The sequence below is a fragment of the Hippopotamus amphibius genome, chromosome 1, assembly GCF_030028045.1.
Source record: "Hippopotamus amphibius kiboko isolate mHipAmp2 chromosome 1, mHipAmp2.hap2, whole genome shotgun sequence".
NCBI lineage: Eukaryota > Metazoa > Chordata > Mammalia > Artiodactyla > Hippopotamidae > Hippopotamus > Hippopotamus amphibius.
In genome coordinates this window covers 215,826,018-215,847,685 of record NC_080186.1, presented here as the reverse complement: position 1 = coordinate 215,847,685, position 21,668 = coordinate 215,826,018, and the positions used below count along the sequence as shown (strand labels likewise).

General features: G+C 41.6%; 1 protein-coding gene across 10 annotated transcripts in view; it reads left to right on the top strand.

Moving 5' to 3' along the window:
• The window catches only part of PDE8B (phosphodiesterase 8B), a 232,277-nt gene that overhangs the window by 96,388 nt on the left and 114,221 nt on the right, over positions 1 to 21,668 (top strand). For 6 of the 10 annotated variants that reach the window (XM_057740737.1, XM_057740716.1, XM_057740708.1 and 3 more), the window contains exon 2: positions 7,243 to 7,302. The exons of 1 other annotated variant lie outside the window; for it this stretch is intronic. In XM_057740737.1, coding sequence (XP_057596720.1) covers positions 7,243 to 7,302 — 60 coding nt within the window. The remainder of the gene's footprint in view (positions 1 to 7,242; positions 7,303 to 21,668) is intronic. 3 more of the 10 variants (XM_057740746.1, XM_057740679.1, XM_057740660.1) reach the window with 1 other exon arrangement.

Sequence of the window (21,668 nt, the reverse complement as noted above, 5' to 3'; positions counted from 1 at the left end):
ATATACCTCTTCTCCACCAGCAGGACCACTTGCCTCAATTGGGAATTTATAAGCATCTCTTTGAATTGTTATACTCTTAAACTATACTTGGCATTGTTTTAAATATTTTAAAACCTTAAGTGGTATTCTAAGGTATGTATTCTCAGACTTTTATTTTTATTTTTATTTTTTTAATTTATTTATTATTTTTTGGGGGGTACACCAAGTTCAATCATCTGTTTTTATACACATATCCCCATATTCCCTCCCTTCCTTGACTCCCCCCCAACTCGAGTCCCCCCCACCCTCCCTGCCCCAGTCCTCTAAGGCATCTTCCATCCTCGAGTTGGACTCCCTTTGTTATACAACAACTTCCCACTGACTATCTATTTTACAGTTGGTAGTATATATATGTCTGTGCTACTCTCTCACTTCGTCTCAGCTTCCCCTTCACCCCCCGCCCCCCCAAACCTTGAGTTCTCCAGTCCATTCTCTGCATCTGCGTCCTTGTTCTTGTCACTGAGTTCATCAGTACCATTTTTAGATTCCGTATATGTGAGTTAGCATACAATATTTTTTACTTGATGTTTGTGAGATCCATCCATTTTGAATAGGTAGCTTTAATTTTTTAATTTTCATTTTGGTGTAATTTCCATTGTATGGATATTTCCCGATATAAATTTTTTTGGTGATGGATGTTCAATGGATTGTGGATTAGGCTGTTTCCAAATTTTGGCTCTAAATCTGCTCCAATGTTCTTGTAAGTGCTTCCTCATATACCTGAGAGATCTATTCACATAGGGGGTGGGTTGTAGGTCGTATGTAAACTTCTTATCTTTACTAGAAAACCCCAGAATGTTTTTCAAAGTGGCTGAACCAATTTACACTCCCAACAACGATGTATGAGTTCCTGTGGGTCTACTTCTTGCCCATGCAGGTAGTGTTTGACTTAATTCTACTGTTCTGTTGATCAAAAAACAGCTGGTTGTGACATGGTATCTCATTGTAATTTGAAATTTTTATTTTCCTGATTACTAAAGATTGAGCATCTCTTTGTACTTGTATTTCCTACTCTGAATTTCTTTTTCAAATCTTTTGCCCAGCTTTCTTTCTTGTTGTCTTTTTATTGTTTTTAAGGACTTTGCTATGTTCTCGTTACTAATACTTGTTGGCTTCCTATATTGTAGATGTTGTTTCTCAGGCTAGCACCTATCTTTTTTTCTCTTTTATTAGAGTGTTTTCTGCTTTTGCTTTTGGTGAATAGGAGTTTTAAAATATAAAGTCAAATTGGTCTTTTATGGTTGTATATTTTGATGAGTAGATATTTATATGTCTGTATTTTTGTGATAAACTTCATGCTGCAAAGTTAATATTCTAAACAGCAGAGCATAAAACACAAAGTTGGTAGATCTGTCACCCACTGTGAGTGTCTCATGACTATGAGTAATCTCCCATATATATAATGTGTGTGTAAGTAACAAAAAGACTATAAAAATTTTTATTTTGATTCAAACTTAGGGATACCGTTTGGGGGGAATAATTCATCAAATGTGAAGGGCTGTATCTTCCTCTTGCCTGAGTGATAACCTTGTGTTTTTGGAGTGGGTTATCTGGAAAAAACCCTGTGGGTGTCTGGGTTCAGGTATGATGGTTGAGTCTGGGTGGGGTTTGGTGCCTTCCACCAGGTAAGTTCTCCTTTGGTATCAGTTACATAATAGCATCTGAAGTTGACAACAGACATGTCTGCTCAGAAGAATAGACTAGTGGTTCTCAACCCTGGTTGCACCTTAGAGATACTGATTCTCTTGGTTTGAAGTAGGACCCAGGCATTAATATATTTAACAAGTTCTTCAGGTACTTCTAATAAGAAGCCCAGGCTGAGAACTTCTAGTCAGAGAATTGGGAGCAGGGAGGGGAGGACTGGGACCACCTATTGGGCTCTGAAGGTCCAGGAGGCAGTGGAACGTGTCTAGAATCAAAGCGAGGTGAAGGCTGAGGCTGGTGTGAGGTCAGCGCTTATCGTCGGGGCCTGTGGCTGAGAAGAGAGAAGGAGGAAGGAAGCATTCTGGGTGCTCGGAGGACAGAGGGCCTAGAAGGCGAGGCAGGATGAGCCCAGGGGTTCCCAGTCTGGAGCAGGGATGCTCAGCCTCAGTGGCGGGGCGTGTGGAGGCTGCAGTGCTGGTGCCTGCAGAAGCTAGAGGGCAGGCATGGGCTCATATAAAAGGCACACGTCACTTACAACCTATGCTTACCTGAAGCTCAGAGGAATACAGAAAGAAGTTTGGCCTGGGACTGGAGGGTAGACAGGAGACCCCTTGAGAGATGTAAACACTGTTTTAAAATCAGAGCCAACAGAGCAGCAGGCAGGGTTGATTAAGGGCGTTTAAAAATAAGAACGGTCTTTACAATGGAGTCCCCTTTTCATGAAGTGAAGCTGGTTCGGCCCTGAGCTGGGCGTCTGTATACACCTGTGTGTGAGCACTCAGTACTGCAGGTGGTGGGGAGGAGGGATTCCCAGGGAGTTGTTGAAGTGGGGAGGATTCAGGCTCTGAGCTTGTTTTTGGAAGGTAGACGTTACGGAAACTCCCTACCCACCCTGACAGACAGAGACACACACACATACAGAACTTTTCCTTCTTAGTCCTGGTGGCAGCCCTTTTAGTGGCAGCACAGACTGCTAGGGTGTGAGCAGCGATTGCCAGGTGCTGAATCCATCTGTAGAACTGGAGTGGAGTCCAGAAATCCATATGAGAAAAATGGGGAGTACATTAATGCTCTAAAATTTGGAGCATAATGAAAGAGCAGCGCACTGGGAATCAGGAAAAATAACGTCTCAGTCCTGACTCTGTTACTTAAAACCTGTGTGATCTTAGGCAGTTTAATTCAATTCCATTTATTTACTGAGCCCCAGCATTTACTGAGCACCTTCTAAATGCTGGGCACAAAATTGTGGAAAGGACAACATCTATGTCTCTTAAGACACTCAGAACCTCAGCCCAGGAGAAAGATATTTAAATGGGTAGTAAAGTAAATGCTATGGAGCACAGGAGGAGCACTGAGCAGAGAGACTGGTGAGTCCTCTCTGGGTGCAGCTGGGCCTGGACAGCCTTTGGAGAGTGGGGGACACTTGAGTGGCCCCCCCAAACATGAGTCAGCTCCGTTGAACAGATGCAGGAGGAAGGACTTTCCAGGTCAACCACTTTGCCTGAATTCTCACCTCCTTCATATTTGAGGGAAGCTCTAAAACTGGAGTCCAAGTTATTTAACACCATTGCTGAAGATACCAAGAGCTGTGGCCACCACCCCCAGGGAGTGTGCTGCAGTGGCAGGTGGACCAGCCGCCTGAACTGCCGTGATTTCTCTCAAGACTCAGTCTCTTTCGTCTGTTTACCATGCACCAGCTGGTTTTCACCTTGGAGTTCCCCCGCCTTTGAAATGAGACCAAGCTGTGTGGGGGTTGAGGGTAATGATTTTTTTCTTGATCGTTGTGGTGTATTTTCCCCACTTGCTTTCACTGCTCCAGTTCCTACTCATAGCAGTGTCTTTGTTTTTGCAAAATCTCTGTTCTTGACTATCGAGAAAGTAAGCAAACCAAATGCTTTTTTTTTCTCCCCCAAGTCATAAATCTGATCCTGTTGATCCTCCGCTCAAAAACCTACAATGTGGTTGGTGCCTACAGAATCAGAAGGGATTTCCTTTCCAGAATCCTCTAAGGAATGGACCCCAACCTAGTTTTCCCTTTCATGCTCTGTAATCTAGCTTCTCTAGATTCCTGTCTTCTCACCCACGAGCATCTTTGCAACCTGGCCTCCGTGCCTTTGCTTCTGTTGTTTCCTGTGCCTGGAATTTCCTCTCCCAACCCTGTCTCTTCTTCCCATCCATGACCCACTTGTCTTCATGAAGCCTCCCTTGATCTCCCCACCTTCAAAGCCAGAAGGATGCTCTCCGTTCTCTCAGCCTCAAAGTTTGAGGGGAAATGTCTATCAATCAGAATTCTATATCTCACTCAACTCTCAAACAAAAGCAAGTGATAGAAATTTGCACATCAACCAAACCTGAATGAATTTGCCCCTCAAAGATCCTCTCGGAACAAAAAGGTATATTTCCAGTTGCATGTTCAGAGACCTAGGTTGCTAGCTTCGAATCAGTTGAGGTGAAAGTATTTACACCATAGAATCAGCAAATGATACAAAATAGGACTTCTCTTTTTTCCTGAAGAGCTAACTCATCTGAGTGTGAATTGGTGACCCTGCCACATGTATACGTATGTGTGTGTGTGCAGGTGACCGTTCTCACACATGTGTGTACACATAGATGTTTGACACATTATTAATGTTGGACAGTTAAAACTGCACCATCAGCCAGCAGTGCTTCCTCATTTGACTGCTGGGGAGAGCCGTGTGGCTAGGAAGCGTGTCTCTCTTCACACTCTCATCTCATCCTCCTCTCCAGAGCTGGGATTGTACTACATATGACCCCACCTCCTCCTTGCCTCTGTGTCCTTGGCAAATGTGGTCACTTCCTGGAATCAGAGCTAATACACTAGCTGAGGATTTGTGTATCTGCAGTTGCTCAAAGTTCACTCTTTGAAGTAGAGAATCTTGGCTTGGCTACACAGACATCAGTAAATAGTCTCCTGTTTCTGTTCATAATTTGTTCTCTTAGAAATGGGTGAAATGCAGGCAGTCAGACTCCGGTGTCAGAAGGGGAGCTCTGCAGACTGGTGCTGCTGCCTCTGGCCACACCTGCTGCTGGTCAGGCCTTGGGCCATCCCTCACAGGCCGAGGGGGGAGGTTCCAGTTCTGCTGGGATGGTTGACCTCTCTTGGACATGGAAGCCAGAGTCTGATGACTGGAGTGCAGACCAAGAAGAAGAAGGCAAGCCAAAAGATAAGAAGCAAAGTGTGGGTCAGGACTAGAGGAGCTGGGAAACCGAGGCCTCCGGGCTGGCGGTGGAGGCAACCTGTGCTCCCAGGAGACAGCACAGGGATGTGGGGCTGGGGGAGCTGGGTGGAGATGGGCGAGGCAGGGGTCTCGGAGAGGGCTCACCGACCTTGCAGGTCTTCTCCTGGGCTCTGCCTCAAGTGGCAGCGTCCTGCTGACCGGGGTCAGGCAGGGGTTAAAATGCTGCACACAGGCACGGGACTCCTGTGTCTGTGAGAGAGACTCCGGGGGGTCTTTCCTGTCTGTCGGCAGAAAAAGGATCTTATAGATTGAGGGTTGCTTCTAAAACTCATGCCGTCACTCAGCGGCCGTTGCCTGTCTCCTGCCAAGGTCCCTCATGTGAAAGTGCCTAGCACAGGGCTGGGGACAGGAGGGCTCCCACAGTCGTCACATGCTTTCCTGGCAGAGTTGAAAATGGCCTGTTGAACAACTTCACGTATTGGTTCCTTCGAAATATATAGGTATGTGTTGGTTAGGAGAGAATTATCCTTTTGGGGGCAGTCTCTGTCCTTCCCCCATTCCCTTAGCCTTCCAGAGAGAATCACTTTTTTATTTTATTCCTTTTAAACTTTTATTGATTTCTTATTTCATGTATCTTCTGCCCCAGGTGTCCCTGTTCAGAGCCAGTTTTGCTGGAGAAACCGCAGGAGGCCTTGTTGGAGGGGGGCTTCTGTGTGTGGTGGAGGCAGTCTGCCTAGGAGAGATCACAGAGTGCAAGGATATCTGATTGTCAGTCACATTTATCTTTCTCTACCAAATTGGTTTCACTTCTTAATCATTAACTTTTTAGCAGAATTCTGGTGGTTGCACTGCTTTTGAAGGAGAGTGTCTGTTTCAGACGATAAAAGCTGCTTTTAGGATGAAGCTGCTTGGAAGGGTCAGAGTCCCAGTGACACAGGAGTCCTGGTGACCTTCCTCTTCCAGTGGAATTCTTGGGGCCGTGCACATACGCTGGGCGCTGGTATCAGTACAGATACCTCGCAGGGCGTTGTCTTGCATAGAGAAAAGCAACTTGAGTGTGTCACTTTGGCCTGAAGACAGCAGTGAAACACTGAAGGGACTTGTCGCAGGTCCACAGGCTCAGGGGCCCGAGGAGTTGTACCAGGTGTGCTGGAAGGACCCCCTGTCGGGAGGCTGTCCGAGAGCCTAGCTTTGCCCGTCTGAGAACCCACCACAGAGAGCAGAGTGGAGGGATCCACCTTACAGAGGAAAAGCATGCTGGCAATTCGTGGACATGTTTTGGAAAAGATTCACACCAGGCCTACCAGCAGTGAAAGGGCAAGAAAGGAGAAAGGGGAATGTGTAATCTTCAACATCTCATGTAAAGAAAGTTCTGCTCTTCTTGTTTAACTGATAAAGCCTCCCCTGACCATTGGGTCATTGCGGTGTCTCTGGTCCTGTGAACTCCGATGCCTGCTGAAGGTGTCCTGTCTGACTCACAGGGGCCACCCTAGTGTGATGAATGCAGGATAAGCTGCTAAGTAAAGGCAGGATGACTGCAGCCTCTTAGAGAAAAACAAACCTGGATCCATGGAGGTGAGGCCAAGACCTTCAACCCAGTTGTCTAGAGAAAAGTTATTTTTAGAAATCCAAGTGAAGTAATTAAAAGTAAAGACAAATATTTGCTCTGTGCTTGCAGCCAAAGGCAGTTAGATGGTGTTGGCCAGTGAACACCTGAGCTTGGTCCCGGAGACATGGGACAGAGTTCAGCCTCTTGTGGTCATGGTGTGGGGTTACTCAGTTTATTTTAGGAGGTACAGTTGAAACGAATAATTTAGTCATGCTCAATATGAGTAAGACTAAGCTGTTTATTCCTCATACTAAACCATGAAGATACAAAAATAAGATCTAAATATAGGAACAGCTCTTAAACTACCAAAATGCTTTAGCTTCCGCATATGAGAGAAATTTTTACTCTTTGGAAATTTCAGAATAATAGCAGCCTGGCATTGTGCCCAGCATAGTAGGTGCTCAGTAAATAATTATTGAGTTTTCTCCCATAAAGAGAGAGTAAAGAAAAATACGTGCTTATCGTAAAAATCCACGCACTTAAGGTAAAAAATCCAACCACTTAGCGTTTGGGGATATATCCTCCCAGACATTTCAGTACACATAAGTGTATATATTCTTTTACAAAACCAGAGTTGTACTGTACGTGATGTTTTATAAACTGTCTCCATGTCGATAAATTGGATCCTTTTATTGAGCTGCAAAGTAGCATGACATAATATCCGGTATAAGGAAGAATTTATGAATTCCTGTAGGTTATGACTTGACACATCTCACATACTTTTTTTTTTTTCTTTCTCTTTTTTTTTAGCAGGTCTCTTCTGCGGAGGTACGCATTGGGCCCATGAGACTGATGCAGGATCCTATCCAGGTACACCTCCATTCCTCTGTAAGGGCTTGGTTCACAGAGCAAGTGGTTATAGGAACACCATCTGAGGGGCTTTTCTTGTATATGGCAGATGGCCATCCTTGCCCTGACATGCACCCCGTACAGGGTGTGTGTGTATATGTCTGTGTGCAAAAGCTCATTTTTATTAATGTCATACTTGAGGAATCAGATTGTTTTCTTGAAGATAGACATAGCCCCATTTTCAGTATAAATAATATAATAGGTAGATTGATTGCATGGTGGGTTGTGAGGGAGAACACCTCTTCACCAAAAACCGCATCTGTTCTACATGCTGCTTCCTCAACTGCAAAGGGAAGAAGCTGTGTGTGGTAAAGGGCGGGGCTTTGCCATGAGCCTCCGCTGGGTGGGAATCCTGGCTCTGCCTCTACCAGCTGTGTGACCTGGGATGTATTGCTTCACTTGTCTACCCAGTGCCTTGTCTGTGAAGTGCAGATGGTAATGCCTTTCTCTTAGGAAATTATGAGTTCAATGAAATAGCATCGGGTGCTTGGGACACTGCCTGGCAGTGGAAGGTGCTCAGTGATAATAACTGTTGTCCTGTGTGACTTGAGGCAGGCAGCCTGCTGGGCTCTGAAACACCAAGACTACTGGTTCCGGAGAAGGGCCAGTGCCTGCAGCATTGACCTCCCTCTGACAGTGACAGCAACCGTGTCCTGCCCGCAGCCTCTCCAGCTGCCTGTGCGCACTAGGGGGGAATAGGTATGAAAGGTGTTCATTAAATCCTCATCCACATCTGCATCTTCTGGGAGGCCTACCTGAGCCACCCTGCTTCTTGTAAAACTGTAGCTTGTTCACACTTGGACACTTGTGCTGCACTTTGGACAAGTGAAGATGCAGAAAAGTTGTAAGCAAACCATTGAACACGTAGATGAAAGTGAAAAACCAACCAAAGAAATGTACTGTTTGATTTATGAGCAATCGGAAAAGAAAATAATTTACTGTTGTTTGGAAAAGGAAATGCAAATCTAGGGAAAGGGAAAAAAAACAAGAGATTTAAGCTTGGGAAAATTGGATGAAAACAAATTTAGGAGCAGAGAAGGAGGGAGAATTTATTAAAATAAACATAAGCCGCCACTATTTATATAGAATACAAACAAGTGGAAAATTCCAGTATTCATTCTTGGGGCATGGACTTTGTAGTCCATTTTGAACAAAGGCAATGACAAAGGTTCTGATATCAGTATTTATTCCCAAAGTAATTTCGAGAATTTTTCTTGCAGTTAGTGTGGTTTTTAGATCAGTTAGTTTGATTTAACTTCATTGTTCACCCTGTGCTGTACTGGTAATGAATGCTCTTGATAAGGGTGTCTCATTCTTATATAATTTGTTAAATTGTAAAGTATTTCAAATATTCATAAAAGTAAATGTGTATACCCACTTTTATCAAATATGCTAATTTCATTTTATAAAAGATGATAAATTTATTTTTTCAAGCATGTCCTACTTGTTTCAGAGTTCTTTTTAGAAACAAGAGATTACAGATACTTTTTAAGCCCTATTTATCCCTTTGCCCTCCTCTCTTTTCCTTAAAAGTAGCCACTATTCAGAGATTGATTAGAAGTATTTGTGTATTTCTTCTACGTATGTATGTATACGTTCAAAATATTTGCTTTGTTTTGAATATTTTAAATTTTCTTTGAAGGGTGTCAGGCAGTAGGAATCATTCTGAAATTTTTCTTCATCATTTAGTGTCATACCTAAGAATCTACTACCTGATCTAAGGTCACAAAGATTTACTCCTTTGTTTTCTTCTAAGAGTTCTATGATCTGTTTTGATTTAATTTTTGTACATGGTGTGGGGTAGGGCTTCATTATTTTGCGTGTGGATGTCTAGTTGTGCAGCAGCATTTGTTAAAAAGAATATTCTTTCCCCATAGAATTGTCTTGGCACTTTTTTCTAAAATCAACTGACCATGATTGTGAGGGTTTATTTCTGGATTCTCAATTCTGTTCCATTGATTTGTCTGTTCTATGCCAGTACCACACTGCCTTGGTTTCTGTAGCTTTGAAGTATGAGTCCCCCAACTTATTTTTCAAGATTGTTTTCACTTTCTGGGTCCCTTGCATCTTCATATGAATTTTAGGACCAGCATGTTAATTTGGGGAGGGCAAAGGGGTTGAGCTGTGATTTTGATAGTGATGGCAATAAACCTATAGATCAATTTTGGGAATATTACTATGTTAACCGTTCTTCCTTCCAATCCATTAATATAAGATCTTTCCATTTATATTTTTTTAACTTCTTTCACCAATGTCTTATAATTTTTAGTGTATGTGTTTCATATTTTTGTTAAATTTATTCCTGAAATATTTTTTTCTTTTTGATTCTGTGGTAAATGGAATTGTTTCCTTACTTTAATTCTGGGGTTGTTCATTGCTAGTGTATAGAAATAAAATTTATTTTTGTATATTGATCTGGTACTCTGCAATCTTGCTGAACTCATTTATTAGCTTTTACATTTTATGTGAATTCTGTAGGATTTTCTATATACAAGATCACACCATTACTACTTTCTTCCCAATCTGAATGCCTTTTATTTTATTAGCCTAATTGTTCTGTTAGAACCTTCAGAACAATAGTGTGTTTAGTTTTATACGACATATCAAGATCTGTGTGTAGTTTTATAAGATATATCCAGATCTTAAAGTTGTACCATTTTACACTCCTACCAGCAACGTGAGTTCTGATTACTCCAAATCCTTGGTAATAATTGTTTTAGTCTTTTAATTTTAGCTCATCTAGTGGGTGAGCAGTACTGTCTTATGGTAACTTAAATTTGCATTTCTCCATGACTAAAATGTTGAGCACTTTTTTATTTGCTGATTGGCCATTTTTTAAATCTTCTGTGAATGTTTAGTTAAGTCTTCTGCCCATTTTTACTTAGGTTGACTTTTCAAAAATTACTGAGTTATGGGAATTCTTTATATATTCTTGTTCCAAATCCTTTGTAAGATTTTGAGAATCTTTGCTTCCAACCTGTGGCTCTTTTCTTCATTTTCATAAATTTGGATTTTGAGCAAAATGTTTAGCTTTGATGTAGTCTAATACTTTAAATTATTTTTTAGCTGTGTTGGGTCTTCATTGCTGCTCACTGGCTTTCTCTAGTTGCCATGAACAGGGGCTACTCTGGGCTACTCTTCGTTGCACGGGCTTCTCAGTGCAGTGACTTCTCTTGCTGTGGAGCACGGGCTTTAGGCACGCAGGCTTCAGTAGTTGTGGCTCTTGGGCTCAGTAGTTGTGGCTCTCAGGCTCTAGAGCGCAGGCTCAGTAGTTGTGGCACACGGGCTTAGTTGCCCCTTGGCATGTGGGATCTTCCCAGCCCAGGGATCGAACACGTGTGCCCCGCATTGGCAGGCGGATTCTTAATCACTGCGCCACCAGGGAAGTCGCTGATGTAGTCTAATCTATCACCCCTTTTGTGGTTATTGCTTTCTGTGTTCTAAGCATCTTTAATCCCAGGTTGAAGATTATTTCTTGTTTTCTTCTGGAAACTTTATTATTAGATTATAGATCTAAAATTAAAATTCATCTCAAGTTCATTTTTATGTATGGTGTAATAAAGAGGTAAAGGCTCTTTTTCCCTCCATATTGATGACCAGGTATCCCAGCTCCCTTTGTCAAAATGACTGTGTATTCCTTGCTCCATTGAATTACTTGATGCCTTTGTTGCTGATTCTTTGATACTACAAGTATCAACTTGTTTGGTAGCCAATAAGGCAGCTAGTTTTGAAATTTTCCACAAAATAAACTATTGTATTTCTTGAATAGAGATATCTATATTTGTGAAATTAATTCAACTTTATTAACAATCCTATTCAAACCATCTCTATCTTAATTTTTTATGTTCTCAGTTTCTATTGTAATGAATATGTCAACATCCTCAATATTTCTTAATATTTTCTGATGTTTTGAGTCTCTCCTGTTAATATATATCCAAGTTCTAGATTGTTGTATGTTCTTGGTGACTGTTCCTTTTATGTAGTGTCCCTCTTTAAACTTCTGACTCAATTTTTATTTTATTTGTTGGTAATATGGCTGGACCAGCTTTCTTTGGTTAATATTTTCCTGGTATATATTTTTCTATCTTTTCATTTTCGGTTTTATTTATAACTTTATGTTAAATATCCCTCTTCTAAGGAGCACATAGTTTATTTCTCTAAAATCTATTCTGATAATCTGACTTTAATAAGTGAGTTTAATCTGGTTACATTGAGTGTGATTACTGATACAATTAGTCTCATTTTGTACTTTCTATTTTATTACCCTTTTTCTTTTTCTCCTATTTCTCCTTTTGGTTAAATTGCCATAGTTTTCAGAATTGCCTTTTATTTTCTCTGTTTTAGAAGCTATAGGGTAGGCTTCTATTTTAGTGGTTACCCTTAAATTATTTTTAATATGTTTGCTTAGCAGTCAAATTTTATCACAAACTCTCAAGTATACTGTATTTCTGTCCTCTCAAATATGATATAGTCCTTTGCAGTCTTTAACTATCCCATAATGGCCTCACTCCCTCATCACAAAAGCAATTGTCTGCAATTTTGGACTTATCATATTTGGTGTGTTAAAGCATAAACATTTTAAACTTGTGCTCATAAGCTATGAAATAAAATAGTAAAACTAATGCCATGAACCTACCGCCCGACATAAGAGGTGGAATGTTTCCAGGGCTACCGTGTACCCTGCCTGGTTCCTGTCACATGAGTTTGGCCCCCATGACAGCAGATACACGTGGTCAGGAGTCCCTCTCTGAGTGAGGGACAGAATAATTAAGAGACTCTTTTTTTTAAAAAAAGAAGCAGCTCAACTTAGAACCAAGGATGCCTGGGTCTCATTCAAACGTAATTTCACTCACTGACCCATCCAGCTCGAGTCTGTGGAGCATCTGTGTGCTCAAGGCTCCACACCAGGTGCTGCAGGGAAGAGGGGCTGCATGATGACCCCTGACCACCCCGGGGAGTCTGGCTGGTCGGTTTTATTGTCTATTACATTCTAACTTGGAGGGCAGAGATCTCTAGTCACGTGTTCTTATGCTTTTCATACTGTCATTAGAAATGTCTTAGAAATGGCCTAGAACCTGAGTTTTTAAACTTTTTTTTCTTGGAGAAAAATACCTATTCTGTTATTTCACGGCCATGCTGAAAAATGTTAACTACATCAGCCAGAACCCTTAGGACTTGGGAGGAACTTACTGGACAAGCATATTCCAGGATGTGGTTGCTTTTGAGGGTGCGTTTCTGAGCTGACTAGGGGAAATTTGCTCCCTTGTGGAGGCCAGGTGATGTGACGTGGGCTGGCGGGAGCGCTGTTGGGAGTGGAGCGGGGTGGATGTCCTCATGGTACTGTAGAGGACAGCTCTTCTGGGTGAGTGCCTGGGACTCACAGCAGGGCGTGTTTTCCTGTCTTAGCAAAAAAAAAAAAAAGAAGAAGAAGAAGAAAAAGTAGGGGGAATATTATGAGGCAATAGATTTTTATCAACATGATGCTATCTGAAAATCAAGAGGACTTACCTTTGTCAATGCCTGGAGCATATTTACTTCCCGGTGTGTGGAATTGTATCTGCTTAGAGTGCTGTCACCTCCACCCCTCACACAGCTTTCCAGCTGTACTTGGAAACAGATCCTCACTGTGATGGCCTAAGCATTTTCCCAGCAAGGCAGCACTTTCCTTTAAAGCCTACACTTCCATGTTGTGTGGACATGCATTTTTTTTCTGGAACCATTACATATTGGGGACTTTATATTGGAGATCCTATGGCCCTGTGGGAAGCTGTTCTTCATATATTAAATGTAATGACGGAGTGATGGAGATGTTCAGACTCAGTCACTTGCTGTGGTCAGCATCTCCCCTCCTGTCTGTCCTTACTCTGATACCAAGTCATGTCCTCTATCTGGCCCAGCCAATTTAACGGAACCACAGAGTTGTTAGGGATTTTGGTCCAATATTTTAGGGGATAAAATAGAGTACTTAATGATTGCCCAGGCTCAGAGGTCCAGCCAACCTCAGTTCAAATCTTGTTAGTTGTGTGGCTGTGGCCGTGTCTCTTAACCATTCCATACCTCAGTCCCCACATCTGTAAGTGGGGATGATGCCCACCTCCAAAGCGTTGTGGAAGGGTTATGAAATGAGATAGTATATTTAAAGCCCTTTCTGTGTCATGGCTGGCCCTTCAATTCTCATCAAACTACAGCTACTTGACAAAGAGCTCACTCTGCATAGTTCCAGTGCGCAGATTTCAGAGTTTAATTAACATCAGATCACCAAAAAGATATCTTAAAGAAGTTGTATTGCATCACTTTCCTAGGGACATTTAAGGAAAGCTCCCAAACCATTTTTCCCAACTGAATGGATCCCACCTACGATTAGATCAGCCGGTTGTTTAGTGTGATGTGGAGACACCTGTATATGCGGTCAGCTCTAGAAGCTCCTTGTCACCTGGCTTTTGCTTAAAGCCAGACCAAATATTCCAAAAAGTAGACGTTTAATAGTAGGCATTGATGACCCATTTGGAGATATGTAGACCTGCCCTTCCTAGAAAGGACACTGGTAATAATGAACACTTACAATTGTCTTCAAGTTGAGGGAAAGTTAGGTCTTTTTTCCCCCATCTTTTTCATAATTAGCCTTCAGCAGAGAATATAGTTTCATTCTCACTTAGCTATCGAAGACAGCTTATTGCTATCCTCAAAAGGATAGCTTTCAGTACTTTCTTGATAAAACATGTCAAAGGAATGGTTACAGTACTTCTAGCATAGCAGGAGGACACCAGGAAAGGTCACTGAAGGAGGTGCTGGGACTTGTGGGTCCAGCTCTGCCGCTGCTTTGCTCGGGGAGGTCGCTGCCCTCGTGTGTTGAATGGGGCTTGATGGGTCCCCCCCAGAGTCCCTTCCTGCTCTGAGAACTCCTGAGACTCATGGTACCTGTTCTTGTCATTGCCACTAGGACCTCCCCCCCAAGTCACCTGCAATCTAGGTGCTACCCCCTCTGCAGCCTCTTACACCAGACCCCTGCACCTCCTTCTCTGGTCCTGCTCTGGGTCATGACTTACTTCATTGTTCTGGCTTGGGTTGAAAGATGAATGAAACTTTGTGGTTCCAAGAAGGTGTAGGTAGAAATAGAGGGAGACCCTGCATGATAGTTTGAGGTATTCATAGCTACATTCGAAAAGCCATACAGGTAGCCCTTGCTTTGCACATTTCCAGGGTATACAAGTTAGGATTAAAGAACACCAGACCCAGAGATTGCCGTCACATTGGTATTTTAACTGTGATGACTGCATCAAGTACAAACTTTGCTGCTAGTTCTTCCGTCCGCAAGCCATTACATAAATGACAAATGTGCAGCCTGCGCAGTGACCAACCGCATCACTTTTTTTGAAGTCTCTGCCTGTTAGCTCAAGCACAGACAGAAGAGTGTGCAGTTGTGTTGCTCCTTTCTCTCTCTGTGATAACCCGCATAACATTACAATGTATATAGTAATATATATATACACATATATAGCTGCAGAACCTCAAAGCATTGGAAATGTCGAAATTGACAAGCCGTAATTAATGCAACTCCTCACTTTGAATCAGTTTGTAAGTTTCCAAGTGAAATCCAGTGTAGGTTCCTAAAGTGGCTGCAAGGCATAACCATGATTGAGCCCTCTACCGTGGACCTCCACTTCCTCTCCCACCCGCTCACCCTCCTCTCTGTCACACTGGCTTCCTTGAGTTCCTAGAACACATCAGGCATGAGTCCCACTGTAGGAACCAGGGGATCTGTTCCCTCTTTGTGGAATCCTTTTTCTTCCGCTATCAACTTGGCTTTGTCACTTCCTGCAGGCATCTGCTCATATGTCACTTTCTCGGTGAGGCTTACCCTAACCACCTTACTTAATACTGGTCCCAGCACCCACTCTGGATCCCTCTTCCTCTACCCTGCTGTTTTTACCTAGCTCTTACCACTTTTACCATTCTGTATCATTTGCTTACTAATCGTGCTTGTTGTTTGTTCCTTTACCCCTACAATGCAAGAGGTCTTTATTTTGTTCATCAGCATACTCTAATTGTGTGTGTACGTATACACACACACACACACACACACGTATATACACACACCGTTGAATGAAGCAGTTAGCCCACAAAGATGAAAGTGTAGCAAAGAAATGGAAAATGATAATGCTGGAATGGAAACAGCAATGTAAATGGAGTTAGAGGAGAAAGCTGCCTGGCAGTGTTGACCCTGCTGCCTGTGAGAGATTCTAGAGGGTAGCCGGAGGAAGTTAGTCTGTGCAAGTTTATTGAGCTAAATGAAGAAAGTGGTTGTGACGAAACGGATGAAATGTCACAGAGGAAGTGATGCCAACAAAAAACTGCACATTGAAGAAGCTCTGGGGACATTTCATGACATTGAAAGTACAGAGGATAAAATGTTGGAAGTTGACCCGAACTTAAGAGACTATGATTCACCAAGACGTAGAAAAAAGGCTCATTCTGTATTATAATTTATACAACTGGAAGAAGGCAGGCACTGTTCAAACTACTCAATAAGCGTAAAAATTTTTTAAATTCGCAGTTTCTAATGTTTTAAAGTAAGTGCACTGAATAAATATTAACTTTACATTTTTCATTTCCCTATACACTTATAACCAACAATAAGAAAGTTTTTTATGTTTTGACAGAATTTCTACATGTCATGGAATAATTGTTTTTACCATTCTTCATTAAGATTGTTTTGCGTGGTCATTTATATGGTCTGGCACTACCATGCAAAGTGAGCACTGCCTGTGTTTGAGTTCTGATCCTGGACAAAATCCAAGTTGGTGAAGATCTGCTCCAGAAGATGTTTCCTCATTGTCCCAGGTGTCACCCCAGATCTGCTTTTAATCTTCTCTTTTGCTGTGTCCATAACAGTACAATGAGGTTGATGTAACAAAGCTACTTCCTTCTTCCCATTCTCCTGTGCCTAGATTTTTATCCTGGATGCCATGTCCTTGCTCTATCTTTGGTCACTCCTTATTAGTGCATCTCTTACACTTATCTGCTTAACTGAACCTCTTCCCTGCTTGGGTCCTAGGGGTAGAGACTGGACTATGGTTGTCTCTGTCAGCTTCTTACTCTCAGTTCTTAACATCTTGCATGATAGGTCATCAAAGGTATTCTTTGAAGGAATGTTCCACATACTGTTTAAAGCAGGTAAGAGTCAGTTTACTTTTACTCTTTATAAATTAAGTTCAGCTGTATGCTTTTATTAATTTTTTTTTATTTTTTATTTTTTTTTACAATAAACTGCATATATTTAGAGTGTACAATTTGGTATCCCAATCTCCCAATTCATTCCCCCCCCAACCCTCCCCGCTTTGCCCACTTGGTGTCCATATGTTTGTTCTCTACATCTGTGTCTCTGTTTTTGCCTTGCAAACCAGTTGATTTGTACCATTTTCCTATAGTCCGCATTTATGTGTTAATATACAATGTTTGTTTTTCTCTTTTTGACTCACTTCACTCTGTATGACAGTCTCTAGGTCCATCCATGTCTCTACAAATGTCCCAGTTTCATTGCTTTTTACAGCTGAGTAATATTCCATTGTATGTATGTACCACATCTTCTTTATCCATTCATCTGTGGATGGACATTTAGGTTGCTTCCATGTCCTGGCTATTGGAAATAGTGCTGCAATGAACATTGGAGTGCATGTGTCTTTTTGAAGTATGGTGTTCTCTGGGTATATGCCCAGTAGTGGGATTGCTGGGTCATATGGTAGTTCTATTTTTAGTTTTTCAAGGAACCTGCATACTGTTCTCCATAGTGGCTGTATCAATTTACATTCCCACCAGCAATACAAGAGCATTCCCTTTTCTCCACACCCTCTCCAGCATTTACTGTTTGTAGATTTTCTGATGATGCCCATTCTAACAGGTGTGAGGTGATACCTCATTGTCATTTTGATTTGCATTTCTCTAATAGTTAGTGATGTTGAGCAGCTTTTCATGTGCCTCTTGGCCATCCGTATGTCTTCTTTGGAGAAATGCCTATTTAGGTCTTCTGCCCATTTTTTGATTGGGTTGTTTTTTTGATATTGAGCTGGATGAACTGTTTATATATTTTGGAGATTAATCCTTTGTTGATTCGTTTGCAGATATTTTCTCCCATTCTGAGGGTTGTCTTTTCGTCTTGCTTATAGTTTCCTTTGCTGTGCAGAAGCTTTGAAGTTTCATTAGGTCCCACTTATTTATTTTTGTTTTTATTTCCATTATTCTAGGGGGTGGATCAGAAAAGATCTTGCTGTTATTTATGTTGAAGAGTGTTCTTCCTTTGTTTTCCTCTAGGAGTTTTATAGTGTCTGGCCTTACATTTAGATCTTTAATCCATTTTGAGTTTATTTTTGTGTGTGGTGTTAGGAAGTGTTCTAATTTCATTCTTTTCCATGTAGCTGTCCAGTTTTCCCAGCACCACTTATTGAAGAGACTGCCTTTTCTCCATTGTATATCCTTGCCTCCTTTGTCATAGATTAGTTGACCGTAGTTTATCTCTGGGCTTTCTATCCTGTTCCATTGATCTATATTTCTGTTTTTGTGCCAGTACCATTCTGTCTTGATCACTGTAGCCTTGTAGTATAGCCTGAAGTCAGGAAGCCTGATTCCACCAACTCTGTCTTTCCTTCTCAAGATTCCTTTGGCTACTTGGGGTCTTTTGTTTCCATACAAATCATAAAATTTCTTGTTCTAGTTCTATGAAAAATGCCATTGGTAATTTGATCGGTGCTTTTATTAATTTTTAAAATATATTTTACAAAATCATTTTATGGGATTTGCCTCAGTGAATGGTCAATAAACATTTACAAATTGACATATTTAACAGAGAAACTAAATGTTGGTACATAGAATGATAAATCTGAAGAGGAACTATATCACATAAGGGTTTTGAGGGGTTGTGTTCTTTGGCATCAAGTAACAGCTGTCTTCCACAAAATAGTAAATAAGTCAGAAATAGTGGATCTTCTTTTTTTCTCCAGAATCCAAGGAAGAGTTGAAAAGCCATGGCTTAGAAAGGGTGGCAGTGAGCCATCTCTGAGTATTTTGACAGAAGAGATTTAAGGTTCTTCCTTCAATATCTCTACTGTTAATGAGCCATGGGTCCTAATCCCCAGCCCCTGTGTCTCTCTGTTCAAATTTCAAATTCCCAGAAACAACATTATTAGCCCAGCTGTGGCCTAGGAGAGAGGGACAGAGAATACAACTTTAGTTACTTGGGTGCACTGCTTTCCTAGAGGAGATAGAATTTTCCTGAGATAGGCAGACCTTTAAAAAAGTCATTACTACAGTACTTTAAAAAATATACATATATATATATTTAATTCCTGTAGATTTTCACTTTGCTTAGGAGTTGGATTATTAAAAAGTAGTCTTTGTAAATTACTTTTTTATAAATGGAAAGAATTTTGAATACTACCTAGAGAGATTTTCTAGGGAGTACTCTTAAAATACAAATACTCGTTTCGATATGTCGATTTTAATTTTTATTCAGGGAGGGCGAGGCCAACAGATTACGAGAGACTGTCATTGAAAGATAATTACAGTTTCCAAGAGGAGGGGGCAGGCCATGCAGGACCACAGAGGGGAGCACTCAGATTGGTTGGAAGCAGGGAGCCTGAGGGGGAAAATGTGGGCAGGAGCCTTGATTGTAGTTTCTATGGGAAGCCGTGAGGCAGGGAAGGCAGGGTAGACAGGTTTGGCTAGCTCGAATCATTCCAGAGGAGTGTTGGGCAGAAGGGCTGCCCTTCGTTGTCTGCTGCCCGGCCCTGGAGTGATTAGGGCAGGTGGATAGTGGTCTAGAGGGTTAGCAAATGATAGAGGTGGTAGGAGTACAGACTCTGGATTGGTTTGCCTATGGAAAGTGCATTCCTAGGCAAGTTGTTTGCTTTCTCTGGGAACTGGAGAATTGGCTAGGCTTCTGGGGCATCTTTCCAGGGTCAGCAAGGCTCCAGATGTCAAAGCATCAGAAATATCGAAATTAACAAGACACAATACAACTCCCCACTTTTTTTTTAAAGCTCTTTATTGGACTATAATTGCTTTACACTGTTGTGCCAATTTTTGAGGTACACCAACGTGAATCAGCTATATTTATACATATATCTCTACATCCCCTCCCTCCCACGACTCCCTCCCACGACTCCCTTCCACACTCCCTATCCTGGCCCTCTAAATCATCACCCATCATCGAGTTTATCTCCCTATGTTATGCAAGAACTTCCCATGAGCTATCTGTTTTACATTTGGTAGTGTATATATGTCAATGCTACTCTCTCACTTCATCCCAGCTTCCCCTTTGCCTCCCCACCCCCCGCACCGTGTCCTCAAGTCCGTTCTCTGCATCTGCATCTTTATTCTTGCCCTGTCACTGGATTCATCAGTACCATTTTTTTTTAGATTCCATATATGTGAGTTAGCATACGGTATTTGTTTTTCTCTTTCTGGCTTACTTTGCTCTATATGACAGACTCTGGGTCTATCCACCTCATTACAAATAACTCAATTTCATTCTTTTTTATGGCTAAGTAATATTCCATTGTATATATGTGCCACATCTTCTTTATCCATTCATCTGTTGATGGGCATTTAGGTTGTTTCCATATCCTGGCTATTGTAAATAGTGCTGCAATGAACATTATGGTACATGTTTCTTTTTGGATTATGGTTTTCTCAGGGTATAAGCCCAGTAGTGGGATTATTAGGTCATATGGTAGTTTTATTTTAGTTTTTTAAGGAACCTCCATACTGTTCTCTATAGTGGCTGTACCAATTTACATTCCCACCAACAGTGCAGGAGGGTTCCCTTTTCTCTGTACCCTCTCCAGCATTTATTGTATTTATCTCCAGATGTCAAAGCATCAGAAATATCAGAATTAACAAGGCACAGTTAATATAACTCCCCACTTTGGATCAGTTTGTAAGTCTGAGTGAAATCCCGTGTAAGATCCTAAAGTGCCTACAAGGCATGATCAAGGCTTGTACCACGATCAAGCCCTCTGCTGTGACCTCCACGTCCTCTCCCACCCGCTCACCCTCCTCTCTGTCACACTGGCTTCCTTGAGTTCCTAGAACACATCAGGCATGAGTCCCACTGTAGGAACCAGGGGATCTGTTCCCTCTTTGTGGTATGCTTTTTCTTCCGTTATCAATTTGACTTTGTCATTTCCTGCAGGCATCTGCTCATATGTCACTTTCTCGGTGAGGCTTACCCTAACCACCTTACTTAATACTGGTCCCAGCACCCACTCTGGATCCCTCTTACTCTACCCTGCTGTTTTTACCTAACACTTACCACTTTTACCATTCTGTATCATTTGCTTATTTACCATGCCTGTTGTTTGTTCCTTTACCCCTACAATGCAAGAGGTCTTTATTTTGTTCATCAGCATACTCTAAGCAATTAAAAACAGTATCTGGCACATAGTAGATGCTCAGGAAATACTTGAATAATGACATTATTTTTCCAAAAGTGGAACACTCCAGTCTTTTAAGGACATGTAAGACATATGAGATTAATAACTGTAGCAATGTCTAATATGGGAATGCAGTTAGGTTCTTACTGCATTAGTCAAATTTTGAGGCATAAATGGTGTAAAGGAAATGTGAAGTGTTGAGATTCTTGCTTAGCAATCATAATTCAGCCAGACAGATGAGACAAGACGTTCTGTCACCTTTTCTGATGTTTAGGCCTTGCATATTGAGTTTCTCATGCTAATCCCACAGCTACAGCAAGTAAAGGGCTAGTGACTTTTTGTACAAGACCAGTTTATTCTGCCTGATTTTTTTCATCGTAGCTTTGTTGTTAACAGTTCAGTTTGAAGGCTTTCTTTTCACTATCGAGACCCACAAGGCTGAGCCCTTCACTTCTCTTGGAAGAGCCATCTTCTGTTTCTTCCCAGAAGTAGCTCTGAAGCTGCGGCTTTGGGGGATAGACTGACCTGAAGAGTGACAGACCCTTGCCCCAAGTGAGCCGTTAATAGTGTGGCTGCCTCGTGTTGCTGGCATGCGATTTCAAGCCATGTGCTAAGAAGAAAATGTCAAAATCATACTGAAAAATATTTCTCTTCTGGAAACATGATATTTGAGAAAACAGGAAATGATTCAAGCAGTGTAGAACAAATGACATTTATGATACATTCAGATATTTAACAATAAGGAATTATTGTAGAGGTTTAGGTATGAAATTGTGTGGTTTTCTTATTTTTAGAAAAGAGTCTTTGTCTTTAATAGATACATATGGATGAAATATGTGGGATTTGTTGCAAGCTGATACAGGAGTTGGAAAGCAGGTGGGGATCGAATCAAGCCAGATT